This window comes from Phalacrocorax aristotelis, chromosome 12, assembly GCF_949628215.1.
Source record: "Phalacrocorax aristotelis chromosome 12, bGulAri2.1, whole genome shotgun sequence".
Classification (NCBI taxonomy): domain Eukaryota; kingdom Metazoa; phylum Chordata; class Aves; order Suliformes; family Phalacrocoracidae; genus Phalacrocorax; species Phalacrocorax aristotelis.
The window spans coordinates 3,604,390-3,625,937 of record NC_134287.1 but is presented as its reverse complement, the minus strand read 5'-3'; the positions used below and the strand labels follow the sequence as shown (position 1 = coordinate 3,625,937).

The 21,548-nt window shown below is 48.4% G+C and overlaps 1 protein-coding gene across 2 annotated transcripts; it reads left to right on the top strand.

The window, feature by feature from the left end:
• The first annotated feature begins 324 nt into the window (after positions 1-324).
• CXCL12 (C-X-C motif chemokine ligand 12) lies at positions 325-16,142 on the top strand. Of its 2 annotated transcripts, XM_075108282.1 has the most exons (5): positions 325-488; positions 5,758-5,875; positions 9,283-9,369; positions 13,044-13,141; positions 14,996-16,142. In XM_075108282.1, the coding sequence occupies exons 1-5, from the start codon at positions 428-430 to the stop codon at positions 15,025-15,027; spliced, it is 396 nt and encodes a 131-aa protein (XP_074964383.1). In that variant the 5' UTR covers positions 325-427; the 3' UTR covers positions 15,028-16,142. The 2 variants fall into 2 exon arrangements, with proteins under 2 accessions (XP_074964383.1, XP_074964384.1); XM_075108283.1 differs by lacking the exon at positions 13,044-13,141 and having other exon boundaries at positions 331-488.
• Positions 16,143-21,548: the final 5,406 nt, after the last annotated feature.

Here is a 21,548-nt window from a genome sequence, read left to right as displayed (position 1 = left end):
GCTGGCATAGTTTGGTGAGGAAACTTTCTCCCCGCGGCCCGGGCTGGATCGAGTGACGGTGATCGCGGGTCCCCGCCGCCGTGCGGGCGAGACCCCGGGGAGAGCCCCCCGCCGCTGCCCTCCCCCGGGGGGGCTCGGGGCTGCTGGGGCAAGCGCTTTGCCTGGGGGAAAGACTACGGAGCCGACGGAGCGAAGAAAGGAGCCCTCGCTCTTTTGGGTCTTTTCCAAGCATTTTTAGCAGAGGAAGGATGTAATAACATGCCACGGGCAATAAATCACAGGCTAGCTACTCCCCCTGGCTCCCCTCCCCCAGCCCCGGCGGTCCCGGCCCCTCTATAGAGGCAGGGGAGGAGGGGACTCCGGCAGAGCGCCGCAGCCGCCGGGACCAGCAGCCCAGCCCTCCCCGCGCCCCGCCAGCAGCCCCAGCATGGACCTCCGAGCCCTGGCTCTGCTCGCCTTCGCGCTGGCCATCATCTCCCTCTCGGAGGGTAAGTGAGCCGCCGGGCCGCCGCCGCTCTCCCTGCCCGCTCCAGCGCTCCTGCCTGCGGGCGCCGGGGAGAACGGGAGGGAGTTGGGGTCCCGCGGAAACCCCCGCCTTTTCCCCTTCTCCCCGCAACTCCCCCGCAATCCCGGCTCCGGCTCCTGCCGCGGCTCAGATGTGCGCGTCTGGCGAGCGCCGAGCCACAGCTCCTGGGGGCTGGGAGCAGGCAGGCTCTCCCTGCTTCCCTTCTTCCCTCCCTCCCTCGCTTTTTTCGAAGGAAAGCTGGTCAAAGCGATCCTCTTCGCCAAACTTTTCCCAGATTGAAATCGGCTGGGGGAAGACTTTCAACAGCGCTCGGTCTGCAGGGAGGTGCTTTGCTTGCAAAATACGCATATCGATTTCCCGTTTAAAGCAACAACCCTAAAAGTTACCAGAAATGAGAAACAGGCGGTTGTTGGGTTCCTTTTCTGTCCTCTTTCATGATCTATCTTCCCTCCATCAGGGCAGAGCTGAGCCAAAGCGGTCACTCCGCAGGAATTCACCGCCCCCCCCCGCCCCCGCCAAGGGACGCGGGGAGGTTTCGGGGGGCGCGGGGAGGTCCGGGGTTTCTCCCCAAGGCAGCCGCACCGCGGCTGTCCGTCCCGCACCGCGCCGCCCCGCAGCCCGCCCGCCCCACGCCGGGCCCCGCGTGTCACCCCCGGAGCCCGGTGGCAGCCGTTGCCGGCCGGTTTGCTCGCCGGGGAGCCTCCGGGTGCGGACGGCCCCGGGAGACCGCGGCAACCTGCGCCTCCCGCTCCGCATCCCGCGGGCCGTGGGGCGGCCGCGCTCCCCACGCGTGGCGGGGCGGCGGTCTCCGGGCTCCTCCCGGGCGCTCCTCCTGCGGGCTGGCTTCTCACCTGGCAGAGATTTGCCACCTTTTTGTCCCCTCATCGAATGCCTGCGGGCTGGGAGAACGAGCGCCCGCCCATTCAGCCCCGCGCTCCCCTCTATTCTCCCATTCTGGCGACCGAAACTTGGGTGTTCCCCACCCAGCGTGGCAAAGGATGCCCTCCGGTGCCCTCTTTGTTTGGTCTGAGACAGCTAATCGCTCCCGATGATTTTCCCGATGCCTTTCCACAGCACTGTCCCAGCAGCAGCCCCGTCCCCGGGAAGCGACACGTAAAGCCGGCACGGAGCCCCGGGGAGGCTCCGAGGGACGGACCCGGCCCGGTGGGCTCCGGCCCCGCCGCTGACCCCGGGACCCCCGCGCCGGGCTGCGGGCTGGGCTGCGGGCGGGCAGGTGGCGAAGGCAAAGCCCGGGGCCGCCGGTGGCCAGCGCCCGGTGGCTTGGCTTGGCCCGGGCGCCCGGAGCAGGCTCCCCTCGCCCTCGGGCGAGTGCGGGTTGGAGCGAGTTGGGGAAGCGTTGCCGGCCTTCGCCGGGGCTGCAGCCCTTACGGGAGGCGCAGGACTGGGGTCCGGGGCCGCCGGGGGCTCAGGGTCTCTCCCTCTGGCAGCACTTAGCCCAGGGCTGGGGGGCTGGCGGGGCTGCCTGGCTGCACCTCGCTGTGCTCCTGCCCGGCAGCACTCCTTACCTGGCAGCAAACGGCCACGGGTAGCTTTATGGCAGAGTAAGTGTGTCAGGGACCTGGTTCCCTAAGTGAGGAAACGGCTTAACAGGGCGGCAGAAAATCTAGTGTACGGAGAGAGACCGCACCGGCTTGCAGTGATAGGAGTGAAGTTTTTTGCCTGCTTCATTGCAAGTCACGTAGTGCTCTCAACCCTCAGCAAGATGAAGGCTTGCAGGGCTACCCTGTCCTGCAGGGCAGGTGAGCTCTGAACTCTTCCTCGCCACCCTGGAAAGCTGTATCTGCCTATCACAGCCTCGCTCCCCAGGGAGCTGCCCTAGCCTTAAGAAGTTGCCAGCCCTCTCCTGGGACAGTGCACCTTTGGATAAACAGGAGTAAAATGCTGCTTTCATCGGATGTTCTGTCTGCTCATGCCCAACCTGCTCACCTCGGGATGTAGCTTCCCTCTCCATTCAAGTGCCCAGGGCTTCCCAGCCCGCACAGCAAAGTACTGATGGTAAATTTGCAGCAGAACTGGCAACTCACGTGTTCCCTTAGTGCCCGGTTCCAGCGCGGGTGAGGCAAGGCAGATCCCTGTGGGGTAAAATAGGTATTGTCCAACCTTAGTATGTGGCCAGTCTGTAAGGGAGATTTTTGTGAGCGCTTTGTCTCTAGAGATCATTTGCCAGCAGAAGTGGGTGTTCAGAGCCAGCAAAACTCAGCTTTGGGTTAGAAAATAGTAAAACTGTTTATTTATAAAACAAAACAAAACAAACCCGCAAAAAAAAAAAAAAAAAAGAAACAAAAACACAAAACCAAAAACCAAACCAAGCAAAACACCCAAACCCAAGAAGCCTTCTAGCTGAGACAAAAAGTGGTGTTCTCTTTTTCTTTTTGTCTACGGAAATAAGGCTGAAGGAATGACATTGAGATGTCTGAATAGCAGCCGGCTCTTCTGTAACTTTTTATTATATTCACCCATTTTGACTGAATGTGCCAAACTGATGAAAGTCTCAAAAGCTTTATGCACCATCACTTTCATGAAAACTGGTGTTTTCATGTAACTGTACAATTAACAGGCTGTACTAATTTATCCTACCCAGAGAACGGCTTCAGCTTGTGCTCAGTCTTTATTAGACATCAGAGAACCCAAAGTATTAACTCCTGGAGTACAAACCTGTAGAATAATTGGCTTCATCAGTTCTACTGTGCATGGAACAATTTGTTTCAAATTTTGAAATGAGATAAGGAAGGTATTTGTCAGCCTCTGGGTAAGACCAGAAATATCCCTTTCCCAAATTACGGCCCCCAAATGGCCCCTTCCCCCTCCTACGTTAGGACGACAGCGGTTTGTGTGTTGGGAAGCGCCACATGCACTAGTTTTCCCTGGTTTTCATCCTTGCTGAGAGTGGAGTGAGCCACAGCCCAGCTCTCAGAGCCAGAGTGCTGGCGGGGCAGTGGCAGGGGATAGTGGTTCCCTGCTAGTGATGCCGAGCGCAGAGCTGGTGCCTGCGCTGCCGCTCCTTGGCACTCAGTGCCTGTTTCTGGTCACCAAGCAAGGGGCACAGGAATGCCAAAGGGATGCTTGTGCTGGGAAGGGAGTTGCCATTCCACTTGACATTGCGGGGACAGAACACTGAATGCTGGGGCTTCCCTTCTTCCTTGCTGTGCTGGATGTCTGCTGTTGGGGCAGGAAACAACTTCAGGACTCACGGACATGTTAGTTGCGGTTAAACTTTTCTTTGCTCCTGATTTCAAGTGGGATGGGATTGAAAGTCCCTCTCCCAGTCTCATAGGACAGGATTGCGCTCTCAAACCATAGACCTGAACAGCTCATCTCTTCTGTGTTGTTTAGGGTAAAGCTTGCTTACACTTCACTGGTCCAAGCTTGCAGAGATGCTTCCACTGCAGCTGTGCTGAGCGTTGTTGTATGACTGCATCCAGTTTCAGCCTCCCTTTCCAATACACTCTCACCGATGCATAGCTATCAGGCACAGATTTGCAGTGGGAAATCCTAGAGCCCTTCTCCCTCCTTTCCACGTTAGCACTAGCGAGTCTATTGCATGTTCCAGAGGCTCACCCTGCAGCCCTCCTTCCTCCTCCTCCTGCAGACGGGAGCTTCTCCTCCCATTTATTAACTCATAGATAATACCACTGTTTGGACTGACTGCCATAAAACTGATGGAAAAACTCCAATTTTGTTAACTTCTAGTCCAGATCCTGGTGTGAATCTGGAGGAACTCTGCTCCAACTAATTAATTCCTCTCTGTTTGCCCATCTGCCTGTGGGATCAGACTCTGGCTTATCTCTTGTTAGATGCACTCGGAAAAAATCATTTCCCCCCCTGAGGACAGGCTAATTTCACTATGTTGTCTGTGGATTTTTGTGCTAGAGACAGGCCTTGGTAAATGTGTGATATATGCAGATCAGCTGCACTTTGAAAAGCTGTCTCTTTTCTCACCTTCCTAGACGGCAGTTAAGGGATTCCAAGCCTTTCCCTACTCTTTCACTCTCCCCCTGCCTTTAAGGGAGCTGGGTTTGGATGCTGCCAGTGCTCCTGTGTGGTTAAATAAACAGGACAGCAGATTGCCATGTGGGATCTGAAGCTCTGTGAGATACAGACCTGACTGTCTACAGCATGATCCAGACCGTAAGGGTTAGGTGTATGAATTTAATTCCACCCAGAGGCTGAAAACTGCTCCACTGGGAAATTGTTTCAAATCTTAGGTAGATCCTTCTAGACTTGCAGGCAAGGCTTCTGTGTTTGTATTTGAGCGTGCATGGGGCTTTGAAGCTTAAACGCAGAGCGAGGACCTTATTTATGTGCACTTGATTACCAGTAATTAAGTTCTTCCACGGAGAAATCGGGCAGCAGAAGGACTGTGTGGGAGCCTGTGGTGAGCGCCAGGCTGCTTTTCTCCGTTCTGCTTGCTTATTCATTGCTGATTTTTAGCCTGGGGGGCTAAACTTAATTCTGTCCCTACCTAGTCCGGTGGTCCCTGATTAGCGTACGGGGAGCACGCTGCCTGATAACTCTCTGCTTGGGTGCGGATACTTTACCACAGGCTGGGAGTTCAAAAGACTCCAAATGTCTCCTGCGAAGCCACTGTGATCTCGCATCTCCGAGTCGCACCTCCTTGTGCGAACATCTCGGCTGGGAGTGAAGGTTGGCTGTAGTGGGGAAAGGTCAGCCGCTGGGCCCTGGGAAAGCCTGAAAGGCTCAGGGCTTTTCTGTAGCCAGTAAGTCCCCCGTGAAAAGCCTGCACCTGAGCCGAGCCGTTTTGATCTGAACCCTTTGGAATGCATCGCTTTCTTCTGGCTACCTTCTAATTTAGCCTCGGGTCAAAATCACTTGGCAAGAACAACACTGAGGACAAGTGCCCCCTCTTTTGGCCTTTATCTTGTCTAATTACCAGGAGCATCCCTGTACAATGGAGCTGCTGCTTATTCTAATCTCTTCTTCTTTACTTATCTCCATTTTCTCTCCTTCTTCTTTTGTCTTCCAAAATCCCACGCACCGGGATTGAAAGGCTGGGTACTGAGGTAAAAGGATTGTGCTGTGAGCTGTGGGCAAATGCCCTCCCAAAGCTGCAGCTTTTCTATTGCTTTTTTTTTTTTTTTTTTTCACCTGCATATTTGGAGGGAGTTTCAGTCAGCCCTGGTCTGTGTATCTGTGCTGCCGACAGGGAGCAAGAGGGAGTAACGTGTCCTTTCTCTCCCTGTGTCCCGCAGAGAAACCCGTCAGCCTGACTTACCGATGCCCCTGTCGATTCTACGAGAGCAACGTGGCAAGAGCCAACATTAAGCACCTCAAAATCCTCTCCACACCCAACTGCTCAATTCAGATTGTGTAAGTCTCTCACTCTTTTCGCCTGGGTGCGGATCTCGGGTGTCAAACGGGAGAGTCACAGAGGCGGTTCCTGCTTTGGTGGCTGCAATTAGGTCTGTGCCTCGTGCCATGATTTCCAGTTCCTCTCTTCGCCCCGTGTGTCAGATATAGCTGGACCCCGCTTTTCCCCACACAAAGGAGCCCAGCTAGATGTTTCCCAGCCGTGTTCTCCCCCTGTGATCTCCCTATGACTTTGTGATCCCATGTTCCGTATCCCCCCGTGCATATGGGAGCAGGAATGTCAGACAGGCTGGCCACTGCCTTGGATGTGGAGCTTCGCACCTTGGGGAAAAGACTTTACAGCGGTCTGAGTCTTCTAATGCTCCACTTCTCCATAGAGAGGAGCTGAACAAGCAAAAGTAATTTCTGGATTTTGTGTAGCTTTCACAGGAGGTACAGACCCTAAACATGCGCTGGCCTGATCGAGGGAGATGCTTACCAGGCAGTGACTGACTGGTAAATCACAGATCACAGCAGGACAGAAATGATGGGTTCCCTTCTTTTTTGCTTGCTGAAAAAGAAACACTGATTTCACAAAAAATGGGCTTGTGTATTTGTGTGTGTGTGTGTGTTTTTAGGAAGGTCTTTTTGGTTCATTTTTTCACGGGTGTTCCCTTCCCTCCTCTCCCAAAATTAAAAATCTTCAGAAGGAAAAAAAATTGGCATTCTTCTTTTCAGTCCAGGGGAGCCCTACTAATCATCAGCTTCTGTTGGCCTCTGTAAGAGGGTCTCAGTGACTAGGCTGGGTTTCTGTGCTGTGCTCCCATCACTAGTTCTGTCTTCAATCCATGCTGAGCTCTTCTAGTTGCAACTTAAATGCTGTAAAAATCCTTTCCTTGTCATCTGAAACATTTCTGTGTTCAGAAAAAATGGTGTGGTTTCATGAGATTTCTCAGGAATGTACAGATATATTGAAGGGCATGTATCCATTCATGAACCGGTTTTTATTCATACAATTTTTTTTCTTTTTTAAACCATTCTGGGTAGATCATACACATTTCCTCCTGTGTGCTTCTGCCTTAGGATTTGGTGGAAGACAGTGAGAAAAATGTAAGCCTCAGCTGAGAGATAGTTTCCTTTCTCGAAAATGGCAAAACCAGCTGTGACTAACTCTGGTCTCTACCTATAAACAATTTTGGAGGCAAGCATCCAAAATGCAATAGTGTATGGATTTGTGCTCTGGGACTATCAGTGGATGTCATAAGGGTCCCAGCGCTAAGGCATTGCAGAGGATTTGGAATTTTCTGGAGTAGTTTCAAGTAAATGACAGGCATTTAAGACAGGAAAGAGTATACATTTATCTCTTAATTAACGTGGGTCATAGCGATGGATCAGAGCATGAAATGTAGAAACACAAACAACTCACGTTCTTCTCCATGCCTGACCCAAATGTATTTGTTTGCAATGTGACTTAGTGGCACACAGAACACATGAACCTGTAGTTCACCATCTTTTTGTTACTTTAAAAAGTAAGGTATTTAAAAACTTACCTCCGAATACCCCTGAAGCATCATGAGTTCGAACTAGGTCTTTATTGAAACAGGAGCTGAAATCGAATCAAAACGAATACATAAATTTCTCACCTTGATGATTTTAGCCACACTCTGAATGTAGTGGGCATGCATTACTCAGTGAAGTTGTGAGTAACTTAAAAGCTACTGTTTCCAGGAATACAGTATCTCAGTGAAATCATACAGTTTCAAGGAAAGATCTTGTGGTTTTTTTGCACAGGTACTTTCCCCTTTAGGGGTGAGGGGAATTGTACCAGGCAAAAAGCCTAAGAGCAGGCTTTTGTCTTTGGTTCTAGGGGAAGTCATCTCTCTTAATCCAGAAATCTCCTCTGTGCATATCTTCTACAAAGCCCACCCTAAATTCCTGGCTTTTCAGTACAGGGAAATAGGCATTTTTAGCATGCAATTAATTGCATCCCAAAGTAGACACCTAAACCAGTTCAGATTAACACTCCATACAGTTGCCTAGGTCTCTGCCATGACTGTACAAGGAGCAGAGGCTGACAGGCTCAGAAATAAATATCTAAAACAATCAATGTCTTAATATTAGGCGAGAGGAATTACATTGCGTGTGGCTGGAGTCTGCTTATGTGTGCTTTCGGTTCCATACCCTGCGGGGCCAGCTCAAGAGTTCCCAGGCATTGCTAACATCAGCAAATCCATTCTTACTCTCTGTTGGTATCACTTCACTGGAAATACTCCAGCTTGGCACTGCTGTACGGGAAATACGAATTAGGCCCATTCATCTCTTTATTGGAGCAGGGCTTGCAAGACTGGATCCTTGGTGTGTTTATGTTACAACTGTGTTGTTGCATAACTTTAGACCAAGGAGCCTTTTTGACCTGTTATTTCTTATGCCATAGTTTTATATCCTGCAGATTTCATTTTATAAAGCAGGGAACATTTTGGCTTACATCCAGCAAAATGCTTAAACGAGTTTGGAACTTATTCCTGTGGGTATTTCCATGAAATTGCTGTTCTTGGCACTTTTGCATGGCAGGCAGGCTGTTTAAGAGGAAATTTCTGAGCGGCTTGGGCAGAGGCAGGGTGCTTCAGGGATGTGGGAGATCACAGCACTCTCAGGAGACCCTGTGGTCCCTGGAGGGTGAGACCTGCTGATGATGGTGAAAAGCTACCTGTACTGCTTCTGTATGAAAGATGCAGATAGCTCAAATGCCAGATTCACAGGGAATTCAAATTAGTTAAAGAGTCTGGTTTGGAAAGTGCAGCTCGGACATCCAGGAGAAACCCCTCAGGTGGCGTCTGCTTTTGTTTCCAGTGCTGAGTGAATACCGGAGGGAAAGCTTGCCTCTGGCACTATGGTACTTCCAGCTGTCCTGCCTGCACCTTTCAGAACATCCAAGAAGTATGGTTTGGTGTCTCAAAACAAGTCAAACTTCAATGTCGAGTTGAGTCTGAAAGATCTTCTTAATTAATTCCTTGCAAAAATGACCTGAATTTATCATGTCATTATTTCCAAATGAAATTTAGCCATTCCCAGCACTGAACTCATAACAGCCCAGGTATGAGCTGGAAAACTTAGATTTAAATTCTGTACCTGTCTCACCCCCATATGCGTACCGGTACAGACCACAAGAGTCGGCATCAGAGGAGACAGATTGTACCAGTGCTTTGAACCCAGCGATATTTATAATAGGTGCCTTGAGGATGGCGTGGATAACCCATCCTCTTCGTGGGTTAACTGAGAGCAGCAGTGACACCCAGGGAAGCTGAATGCAACCCTATGGTCCACAATGGAATTGCAAGCCTGTGTGCAAAATAAGACATGGGGGGGCAGGAGGGGTGGGCTGAGGAGCGTCACGCACTAGACTCACTCTGACTTTTCTCCTTCGGCAGTGCAAGGCTCAAGAGCAACAGCAAGCAAGTGTGCATTGATCCCAAGTTAAAGTGGATCCAGGAATATCTGGAGAAAGCTTTAAACAAGTAAGGCAAGAGGCAAATGGACTTAACAGCTAACATCCTGAGTTATTAAAGGGTAGAACGTTAAGGGCTGGCTTTTACCATGCGGACAAAGTACTTGTGGAATCAGATATTGTTTTGAAGATGGGTTTGGAGTTGACCTAGTTTGTATTAAAACAACAGCTTCTAGTATATCCTAAATGTTAAACTAAGACTTTTGTCAGGGTTTGAGGTCAAATCTAACCCAATGAATCTGTTCTGGGGTCCCCAACTCATCGTCTTTTATAAAAAGCCGTTCTCCCAAGGAAAACTCTTCCTTTATGCCCCCTCTTCCCCAAGCCAAACTACAATTACTTCAAAATCCATATTGTTCCAGTTTCTTTGTAGCCCCTTCTCCATGTTACACTGGGGGTCTGTTTGCACAGGCAGGTGAGGCCTGGGGGGGTCTTTCTCTGCTGGCCAGTGTGGAGTGCTATTAGCATCGGCCAAGGCAGGATGAGCTGCCACGAGTAAGGCTCTCCCACAAGGCCAGGGCAAAACCAGCCATACGTGGCAAATTCAGGCTTTTAAAATCTATTTTTATTCCCCGTGAAAGCGGATGATCATGGCTACCCTGAGGTGGACCCAGCATATCTCAGTTTAATTTTACAGTGAGCAAGAGCAGCACAGAGAACATTTCTGTGTTGAATTGCAGGGGAAGGCTCCAGCCTTCCTGGGATGGAAGATGAGACGAGTGATGGTACAAAGTATTTCCTTGCTTGCCCAGAGCCCTGGGCTGCAGCTGATCCAGCAGCAGCATTTTGGCCAGCAAGCCTACCTGTGCACTCAGTATCCCTCCCACCCTTGCCACCACATTCCCACCCCTCAGTAACTGCGCTGTAACCCTGCTGAACCTTGCCTCCCTGCATCTGTAGGGCAACGGCAGGGCTGGAATCCAGTCATTTGCAAAAGTAATTCATTCTTGGAAAAATGCAGGGAAGGGTATGGCTCCAGGGCAGATGTGAGGCAGTACAGGTAGCTGAATGCACTCCACTGTTTGCTTTGCAAACATCTGCCAAACAAGAGGTAGATTTAAAAAAAAAGGTCTTTGTTGCCCTGTGTTTTTACAATAAGCAAGGTGAAAAATGTTACCAGAGGTAGGGAGAATCCTCCGTGTGGCCCTTTTGGGACCACACTGGAGCCAAGAGTGAGAAGGAGGAGGGAAGGAAACCAGCTGAAAAACTGACTGTGATTCCAGCCCTGACAGCTCTTCCCATCTCATCCGATGCTCAGTGCTCTCTTTGCTGTCAGCACTCAGCCCTCTTGTCATTTGGGCAAATTCTCTGCAGAGGTAATCCAGGTTAATGCTGCCAGGATGGCTTTGGATTTAGGCACAACTGAACCTAAGAGCAGGATGTGGCCCATGCTGACTACCCTAGTGCTTTGGGCTACTTTGTTTTCTAACTTGGGAAAATCCTCAAGATCCTGCCTAAATTTCTGTTTGCTGCCAGCCCCAGCAAAGCCCTTGGTGCTGTTCGTAAGACCTGAAATTTAGGAGGCGCTTAAGAAATCCGTAGGGTTGGGCAAATGTGATTTTGTGCTCAGATCCTGCCTGCCTGACTTAGGCGAACAGCTCAGCTGGAACACGTTCTGCTCTCACTTCCACTGGTGAAGGTCTGGGACCAGCTTTACTGAAACCAGGGAGCTTGTGCCTGATCTTCAGCCAGGTTCTGGGTTTTGTTTACCTAACTCTAATCCAGAAGCAATTCTGCTAATTTGGTGGATTTCATCCTGGTTTACTTTGAGTAAAAGAAGAGAATTTGGTCCCAGCTCTATGAAATAAGATGACAGAAAGCATTTATCTCCATCACCTACTCCTGTAATCATGGCATTATTTTCATGTTTCAACTAGTAATGCTAGCACCCATGGCATTTTCGTGCTCCTCAGACAATCAGGGCTCTGTCTGTAGCATATTCACAAGGCATGTTTTTGATATATTTTAGTGCACAGCTTTGACTTCTTCAATGAAATGTACTTTGGAATATATTTATAGTGCATCAAACAATTCATATATTTGAATTGGAGCCATATGAATGTTGGTAGTTTAAAACACCGATATCCCTCTAAACTACTAACAGCTTGTAAAATAAATCTATATAGATCTATAAATGTTAATGTAGCTATCAATTTCAATCAGCCATATATTATATTTTTTCACTTGTACTGAAATTGTATGAAATGTGACATTACCCTATATGCACTAGCAATAAAATGGCTAATTATTTCATGTTATGAAAACCCAGTTGTACATGGGAATTTATTTTTCTGGAATAAAAGCAATACATTTTGTAGAAAGGGCTCTTGTAATTGCTTAAGTAAAGTCCAAAGTGTCAAGATATCTTAATCTACACCAGTGCTTCAATATGAGAGTATCGTCTTCTGTGTTATAATGTGCAGTTAGCAGCAAGGAAGAATTCATAGAATATAGTAGTCCAATAGAGTTGATTGTGAAACCGGAGATGGTTTTTAGTAGGGAATTATTTTGCTCACTAATTCTGCTTAGCCTTTATTATTGCTTTATACTCATCACATCTCCATGTAATAGACATACTTTTAAGACATCAGTAAAATGCATTCAGGCCGTCAGGAAACCAAATTCCTTAACTGGCTTTAAAAATCATTGTGCAGCTGCTGTGGCCGACATCATTCAACATTCATCCATTTTATAGACAAGGGGCAAATCAGTCCTTTCCTGAAATAGCTAACAAATTCTTTATCACTTCCAGGCAATCCCAGTTATCATTTACAGTTCACTGACTGCCTTTCTCTTCTCCCTTCCTGCAAGGATATGCACAATCAGTCCCTTGCAGAGTAAACGAGACCAGAGAACGGTCCTTGCTTCTCCGTTGTCACGTTAATATAGTCCCATCTCAGAGATTCCCCTCAGCCTGAGATGCTGGAGTCCATTAAGCTCAGCAACTGCTGCTGGCACAGCCGAGAGAGCTGCTGGATCTGGAGAAGATAGGGAAAACCTTTCCCTTGAGTCCACTGGGAGAAAGGAGAGTTAACTCCCAACTTCTAGGGGCTGCCTGCGATGGGAGCCAAGCCCTGCTGCTGCCTTCCTCCATAGTGTTTGTAAACCCCAGTGTGGCAGCATTTCCTAAGTTCTGACCTCATTTGTAAGTAAGGGTTGGAATACAAGCTGCCGAAACCACCAGCTCCCAGTAGCCCACCAAGCGTGTGCTGGGTGCATGCCCCACACGGTGGGGGACAATGCAGGTGATTATCTTTACAGCCTTGTTTTAAGGCACCGGATGCCCACAAATCCCATAGAGGAGCCACTGGTTCTTGTTGATATCAGTGGGAATGCTGGGTGCGAAGCCAGAAGTCCAGCCCCGCTCTGCTTTCTTTGTACCTCTGAGGTACCATGCAAATGGTTAGGCTCCCGGCTGGCAAGTTCTAGCAATGCATTTGGGGAGGCTGCAGTTCTTTGTTGTTTTTTTTTCGGGGAAAAGAGTTGTTCTGGCCTCAGAATTTGCAAATATCCTGTCACCAGGGCACCTAGTGTTGCTCTGGGGATGAGGGTATGTGAAAGGGGATGTTATCTTCATTTGCACCCTGCCAGCAAGATGTGAAGGGGGCCATAGGATAAATGTGAATAAGGCCTTTGTATATGGATAATTTATGGCAGTCTTTTTGTATTTTTCTTTTAATTTAGACCACGTCATCGCACTCATAAAAAAAAGCAACAGAAGAAACGGGGCCCACTCTGCCCTTCCCGTGCAACACCACTAAAGTCTCCAGGGAGAAAGAATGGTAGGAAGCATTAGTTTCTGAGCTGGGATACCTCATGTTCAAGTCCCTGCTCTTCCACTGTCCATCCTATGTGACCTTGGGCAAATATATCAGCCTGTCCAGACCTCCATTTTTCCCCATATTTGTTGAGGATAACAACTCTTCCCTCCCTGCAAAAGGAGATTATATAGATAAAACTCTTAAAACAGGAAGAAAGTTCAGCCACAACAGAGGTTGGAAAATATTTCCATTTCACAGATGGTAAAATGGGTACCCAAAGAGGCCAAAATAACCCTGAAGCAAAGCCAAAGTCAAAAACATGGTAAATGTTCGGAAGCCCTATGTCCTTTAGCTGGCCATATTCCTCCAATGGCAAACTGACCGAGTTAAACAGCTGGGAATCTGTCACTGGTATTTTTTAATGACAAGCGTAACACTGGGTGGTGACAACATGATTTGGTGCTTTGGTGACCGGTTGACACTTCTTCTCTGAGAGACTCCAGACAAGTCCCAGAGAACGGTGTTACATATGCCAACGCTCTGGATGTCCCAGTTGTTTTTTTCCCACCAGGGTAGTGCATCCTGCCTTTCTGCACCAAAATAAGTTTGCTGGTGTAGGTTATTGGAAAAGATATCGTCAAAGAGGAAAATTTTGCTCATGTCTTAGCCATCCTCTTTATGCCTGGGTGAATTTTCTCAGGCTACCTTCACTGTGAGTAGCCACAACTGTCTCTGGCTGTGGTCACACGGTCTTAGTCGTCCAGCAGGCATTTAAAGGGATGTTTGTTCTGATGCTGTAGGGTAGACAGGACATGCTGGGACATCAGGGTTTTTGAATACCTGGTGTTTACCCTCTGACACTTATAACTGAGCCTTAGTGACCTCACCTAGATTGCAAAAGGCTGACCAGCCTGGAGCAGGCGTAGGGGTCACTTCAGCCAAAACCCGGCAGCCACCAGCACAGACTGGCGCCTTGTTCTGAGGGACCCTTGCACACAACACCCTTGCACCGTGCTGTGATCCCTAACCCACCACTCCTCCCGGGTACCATGCTCGCACTGAGCATGGGAGACTCAGATTTGTCTGCCTCCTACCCTGAGCTCCCTACCGCTGCACCTAACGCCTCACACATTTGCTGTGCAGCAGGAGGCTGCTCGCCCTCCCTGTCACCCCACCTTCACCGGGCAGCTGGTCACCACGAGCTGTGACGTGCTGCCCAGCTGCTCATAGCAGGTGAGGTCCCAGAGCCGGGAGGCCATTGGGATGGTTCCTGGCTGGGTAACGCACTCGGGGGCCTCCAGCCTTTCCATGGTGGGAGAGGAACACCAAGAGCAGAGAATGGGCTGTCCTCTGTGTTCCTTCACCCTCACAGAGGTCTTTCTGCCAGGTCTGGCACCCTGTGGAGCTGCAGTCCATGATCTCCAGCAGAGCTGCGGGGTAGGGGCAGATAGAGGAGGCATTCCCAGTGCCCCTTGCTCCACTACTGGAGCTGCTCACAAATGATTAATCCCTCCTTTCCCTGCTGTTTTTTGCCGAGTCTCTTTGCCCACCAATAATTCTCTGCTCTGGCTTTCAAGTCCAGAATAAGCTTCCTAGCCAGCCTTCTTCCTATGTTAGCTCCGAACACCTTACTAACTGTGATGAGCACAACCTGCCCAAAATAACTCCTACTGCTGGGTTTGCCCTGCTGGGTCCCAGTAGCTCCTTGTGGAGAACTTCCCCCAAAATGTTTGGCAAACACTGGTTGGAGGGGCTGCAAAAGAAATGCCTTTGGGTTAGTCCAGACACAGATTTGCTGTTTGACTAGGCCTGATATCAAAGCTTTTGCAACTGGAATAAACCTTAATAGTGTTTCACTCTGTTCTTCGTCAACAGGAGGTTCAAGATGTAAGAGGCAAGCATTGTAAGCCGTCTACAGGATTTCTTACTGTAGGACCCAGAGAGCAGATAACCAGTATTAGGGAATGAATACATTTCACTGTTATCATGCAGCACAAAAGCAACGCTTCATGCATTTCCAGAGGTTTTTTTTTTTGTTTGTTTCTATTTTTTTTGTGGGGTTGTTTTTTGGGGTGGGCTTTTTTTTGCACAAATTGGCTTGCTTTCACAGTGCTATTTTTATATAGTAAGATGTAACTATTTGAGAAAAATATGTTTTTATACAGGTCGGTTTATTACCTAGCACTGAGGGCAGATATGAATTTAAACTAATCCTATGTTATTATATAATATTTTATTTCCTTTGCTATGTAGAGGTCTTGCTTTATTTAACTCTCTTTTGGTTCATGCAAGTCTCCTGGATTTTAAAACCTAGAAGGACATGAACTGTACAGTGCAATGATGTTGTGTTAGAAGTGGAGGAATTCCTTCCCTCCAGAAGTCATCGAGGCCAAGAACATAGGATGGCTAAAAAGCATCAGACACTGATGAAAGTGGGCAGCATTACCATGGGTGTCATTTAGAGGTATTTTGGGTGAGGGATTAAACTCGGGCCTACCTGGCTAAAGCCCTTCTCTGAAGATCAGAAGCCTTGGTGACAGCTATGGGCAGCTGGTTCGATGCACATCTGGTATTGCAAGGTGCTAGTACTTGGTTCGTAGTAGTCCTGTGTGTCAGGAGCCACAACACTGATCTGATGTCACCTGGCATTTCCTATGTTCCTGTGTTTCTGATGACAAATTTTAGCACAAAAAGGAATGGGTTATTAAAAGTCTAACCACACAATCATGTTGCAAGTTGCTAGAGGAGTCAGATATACTGCCACGCACCAGGTGTCTCTTCCCACCCGCCCACAGGAGGTGACTTCAGCTCGCCTGGCTGGCTTTGCACGACGTAGGGGGAGATGCATTCACGTGACCCTTCACCAACGATGTTGTAGCCTTGCGGTCACACGCACCTGAGGGCAGTAACATCTCTGATAGCTCCGGAGACACCTAAAAGAAGATGTCTGGCCATATATTTGGAGGAAAGGGATGGCTGGGGCAAAAGACGGTCTGCCCAGTTTGTGGAGGGAGTGGTGTGTCTCGGGTGTGGAAATGAAGGCCAACACTCACTGTTCACCAGCGGTCACGGCTCTGTTTGCTGGCGAACAGGATAGCCTTTGCCATTTCCTTTGCAAAATACACCCAGAGGGATGTACCACTTTTTGTGCCAATCCCCCTCTCAGCCAGAAATTTCTTTCTCCTGATTGCTGCCAGTGTATGCCGTATCTCTGCTATATAGTGTATGGGAAGACACCTGCAGTACTGTGATAATCATGTTACCCTGCGCACTGGGGTCCAGGGGGAAGCAAACTTGTGCAGCACAGTGCTTATGTTTGTATGTCTCTGTGTGTGTATTGTAAACAAAAGATGTTGTAAGACTGTATTTCTTCTTTTTTTTTGAGCGGGTTGCTTCAGAAGGAATCTTCCCTCTTCCCTGTGTCCTGTGTCAGGAACACTGAAAGGGAGACGGGTGCTTCGCTGAGCACTCCTTTTTGTGGCAAGCATCTCTCGGTGCCAAAGAGGCACTTGGGCTAGCCAGGGATTACCTTATTTCCATGTGGATTCAGGTAAAAACCTTGTAAGTATTTTCTTCTCTGCAAAACAATGCTGTTGTGGAGAGTGTTTCAGCTGGGACCGCATCACCTCATTTGCTTTAATGCAGAAACCAACTGCTGTGCCTAAAATGTATGCGTATGTTATTTTGACCTTCCTTCTATTGTTATCATTACCAACCTGGTGCTTTAAGTATATTAAGTCTCTGTTTTGAAAGGTCTGGTACCACTGTACTTGGTGAGAATTGGACTGTTGATTTAATGTGAGTAGGATCAGAATTTCTTTTATAAGGCTAAAGACAAAAAGAACTTTTATGAGAAAACAAGAGTTTCTTGTGTCTTCCCTGGACTGTATTTATATCCTAGGGTCCATCTCCTGTCCCACACATGCACCTGCACTTGCTAGCGGTTTGCTAGAGCTGGACATGTGAGTGTCAAAGCCAAGACCTTGGGGAAGTGTAGAAGAACCTTGGTTCTGACACAGACATGGAACTTGTCCCTCTGACCCAGGAAGGTGCATTCTTCACACATGCTTCCCATCCAAGCGCACCTTGAGGTTTGATCTGTTCCTATTGGAGTAAACGGGGAGTTAAATAATCCTCTGATTTTAGTTCAACAGCGTACCTTGAAATGATGATAGGGGCCATGAAGACTTTGTTTCTAAGGGAAACATTGGTTTTCTAGTGAAAAGATGGGGTAGGTAGACGTGATTGTACCTCTGCTGCAGTCCTTGTCAACAGGGAGTGCACCTGGGGTCAGCACCAGCAGGGAAAGGTCTCTGGGCACATGCCAACCCCACACTACAGCCTGGGCAGAGAGATTACTTCGACAGAAGCACTGAGATGGGCAATGCTGGAGCGCTGCTAAACCCTAGGGTCCAAGCTCTGGACAATATAGCCAGGTAGTGGAAGTACTGCAGGAAATGGGGTCGCCTGTCAACCTTCTCTTCTAGGGGCAAACTAGTGAGCATTGCAGGGGTAGACTGTGCTTAAAGGAAGGGCATTTGCTCCTGGGAGCGATGCATGAGTAACAGCAGGAAGGAAAGGGACTCCCTGCAAGGCTAGGGACCACTTTCAGTCAGGGGGTGGTTGTCTAGGTGCCTTATGGGCTGCCTGCCTCAGGCATTTCTTGAGGCTCACACTGTAATCTGGGCCCTGACACTGCTGTGCTGGTGGCGATTCACTGCTCACATAGCTGAGACCACCCAGGGCATGGCGCTGCTCATGGGGGCCAGCACCAGGTCCTTCCCTTGCCTGGGCAAAGTTGAGCATAGTGTAAATGCAGGGGTGGCACAGACCTGGCCAAGAGTAACCAAAGACTTAAGTGAGAACCTGATAAAAGCTTTCTCTTGCTTTAGATCAAAATCCAACTTTGAGCAGGAAGCTTTGCTTTTTGCCTGACATTTGCTCGATGCCTCAGGAAGAGCAGTCATGGCCTTCACACTAGAGAAATCGCTCCGACGGCTGCCCCAAGCTCCTTGCGCTACCTGTGCATCACACGCCGTTCCTCCCGTGCACGCTGCGGTCTTAGCAGGCTGAGAAACGGCACCGCCAGAAACCCGTTCGGGGAGAGCACTAGATTTTCCTTTCTGCCTTTAACCTGTTGACCAAAGACCAAATCCAGGAAGGGAAAGATGGGGAGATGGGAGTGATGTAGGGGCCACATGTAAAGAGAAGGAGGGAAAAGAGATAACACTGAACTGGTGCTGAAAAAGCAGCTTCCATAAATGTGAAATCGTCATGTGTGGTATTTTCAAAGTGCAGCTGTCAAATCCTATGGCTGGATTATTATTTTTTTTTAAATAGATTGTATTTATTGCTGTGCCAATTTTTTTTATTTATACTAGCTTTATACTTGTATGTATGAATATCTTATCTGAATTCTGCCTGAGGAAGGATGAAGGGTGACTTTCTGATGTGTTTTTAACCAAGGTGTTTGAGCAAAGGAGACCGTTCATTTTGCAATGAAGGCTATATTCAAAGTTAAATATACACATTCAATTGAAAATGCAGTTTCTATGCAAGTTATTGTTGCTATTTTCCCTTTGTTAGCATCTAGAGGGTCCTTCTTTTCTCTGGCAACTTGTTTCGAGTGATGTGATTTATAGTAACCAGGGGTTTCTGAGAACTCATTACCAACATCGCACCAAGACAAGCCTTGTCTGCAAATGTAAAACTCTGGTGGCCACAGAGAAGAAAACATGTATCATGATGAAAGGGCTGCATGAACCCCTCTTCTTCCACTTCTTAAGAACTCTGTTGTCAGAATGTGGTATATACTGTACTTTATATTTTTGTTAACTAAAAAGAAATATCTTCCCAAATAATGTGAAAAAGGGTTTATATTTGTGTTCCTGTAAGGCAGCTTTTACGGAGGAATTATATTATGCTTTTGAAATTATTCCTTTCATAGACTATTTTGAAAATAAACACTTTTATAATGTTGCAATTTCTCCCATAAATTTGTATGCACTTAAAATTTTCTTAATAAAAATGTCTATCTAAATGAAATTATTACTTGCTTCTAATTGTTTTTTTCCTCACATACAAACGGCTAAAATCTTCATTCCAGAGAAATCATTCAGATGTAGTTTAAGGGGCCAGTTTCAAGGATGCTTCTATGTAGCCCCACGGGCTCAGGCTCTCTGCAGCAAACCCGAGGCAAAGCGCCCACGGGTTTGGCAGCGAGCAGCAGCCTAACAGATGAAATGTGTCGTCTTCAAAAGGAAAGGCTTAACCGTTTGCCCCCTAAACAGAAACCCGGACTTTTTTTATTATTTTTCCCCCCTCAACTTGTCTCCTGCAGCAGGTTGAGTTCAGTGGAACTGAAAACTGTGAGCTGCTCTTGCTCCAGCAACAGGGGTGCTGTCATCCTCTGTGCTGGGGCAGGGATGAGGGTTTCTCTGAAGAGCCTGAGGGGAGTCGGGGGATGCGTTTGATGAAAGAGCTGCTGATGTGAACCACACCCTCCTTGGGGCTGGTTTTCCCAGGGCACAGCAGGGTCAGCCTTCGGTTTGGTGGTGGGGAATGGTTTTAGAGGCTTGTAGGGCTGGCCTGAGACATAGGTATAGGTTATAAGTTAGGTATAATCCTAATTTGGTGGTGTCATGGGGAATTTGCTGTGATTTTCAAAACTGAGTTGAAAACTGGCTTTTGTCAATGCCTTCCCCATCTCCAAGTCCCCATGGCAGGGGGAAAGCATTTCCTCAGGTCACCCTGCTTCCTCCGTAGCTGCCCTGCTCCAACATGCCAGTCCTCCTCCCTTCATCCACTGCAACAACACAGGTGAATCCCAGCACCACGTACAGCTTTGGCTGGAGCAAAGGTTAGGGGTAATCTAGTATCTCGTAACAGTGAAACAGCGCTTGAGCCTTACCGAGCTTCTTATTCAATAAATATTTCTTGCCCAAATTGATGCAAGTCAAAATACACGTGAAAAACTGAAGAAGGAAACTCAGATGACTGATGATCCCTTTGCAAATCCAGCAATGACTTAGTAAGACATTATGAAAAACTGAGCAGGTAACTGTGAGTGCAGATGGTCAGTGAGAGATTCCCAGGCACTGGGAAATGCATTGGGGGTAATTAGCTACAAAATTACACGTTAATATTAAGGAAAGGTCCCATGTCTGTGGAGCGCTTTGTTGTGCCTCTCAGCAGGTCTTTTCTCTTGAATGTGAAAGTTTTGGTTCTTACTTCCTCAGCAAAGCATCGTGGCAATGTATCCATGAACTGCCTAGAATTTGAGGTGAACCCACCTTATTAGCACATCTGGCTCTCATCATAGACCGCTTTCCAATACTAGCAAGCTGAAGGAAATCAGCTGCATTCATGGCTTCGGCCATCCTGACACTGATAATGGGCTGGATTTATTAGGACCTGGCATGGTACAGGTCCGAAGACAGCATGGGAAATGCCCCTGCTTCTTGGGACCAGCTGGGGTTGTTACTGCTGAGGGTGTTACCCCTGAGGATGTGACCTAGGAGCTGCTGTGATGCTACACGATGAGGGTCAGTCCTAGCTTCTGGTGAGAACTTCCCTGTTTTATAAAGCTACTTGCTCTCAAGTCATCCCAAAAGTCCCTCAGACAAAACAAATATGTAGCTTTGAGACTAGCAAAGGCAAAATGAAAAACAAAAAAAGCAAGGTCTAGAAGATGAAGCCACAGAAATTCAAACTGAAAACAGATTTCTAAGTGTGGAACTGATTAGCCTTTGGACCATGTTCCCCAAAAGAGAGGGGGAAAAACCCTGATCCTTCCTATGTCTTCAGCGTTGCCGTTGTGGCGTTAGCCACGTACAGCTCACTGGGCTCTCAGGGGACATGGGCTGAAGTTCTCTTGCCTCTGTTACCAGTAGGGTCAGATGAGATGAGCTAAAATGAGCTCTCTGGCCTCAGAAATCCATATGCAGAAAGCCCCGGTTCCAAAGGAGCATTCCTCAGCCTGTCTGTGATTAATAACATGAGCACATCATCAGCCATCCCAGCTCCGCTTGGACCGAGGCTGAGGATGGCTCCTGCTGTTACACAGAAGACAGATTTGGGGTAAAAGGCCGCTATTTCTGTTCACAAAGATTGCCCTCCAGCTGGAGGGGCAGAGGCATGGCAGCCAGAGAAGGCTGCAGCCCTGCCCCTGGTCCATGCACCCCTCAACTGTGGAAGGGGGGTCTGCTCACATAGGTCCCCTCTGGCAGGAGTGCTCACACTGGTGATCTTGCAGGAACTCGCTGAGTTTCCTCCTTTGTCCCTTTTTGCTCTTGACCCTTATTTGTCCTTCATTGTCTCCTCTGGCTCTTTGAAGACCTCCTTTTTCCTCTCAAACCCAGTTGCCACAGCTCAGGTGACAAGTCTTGGTCATTTAAAGTCATCTGGCAGTCTCTGCCAGTCATCAGCA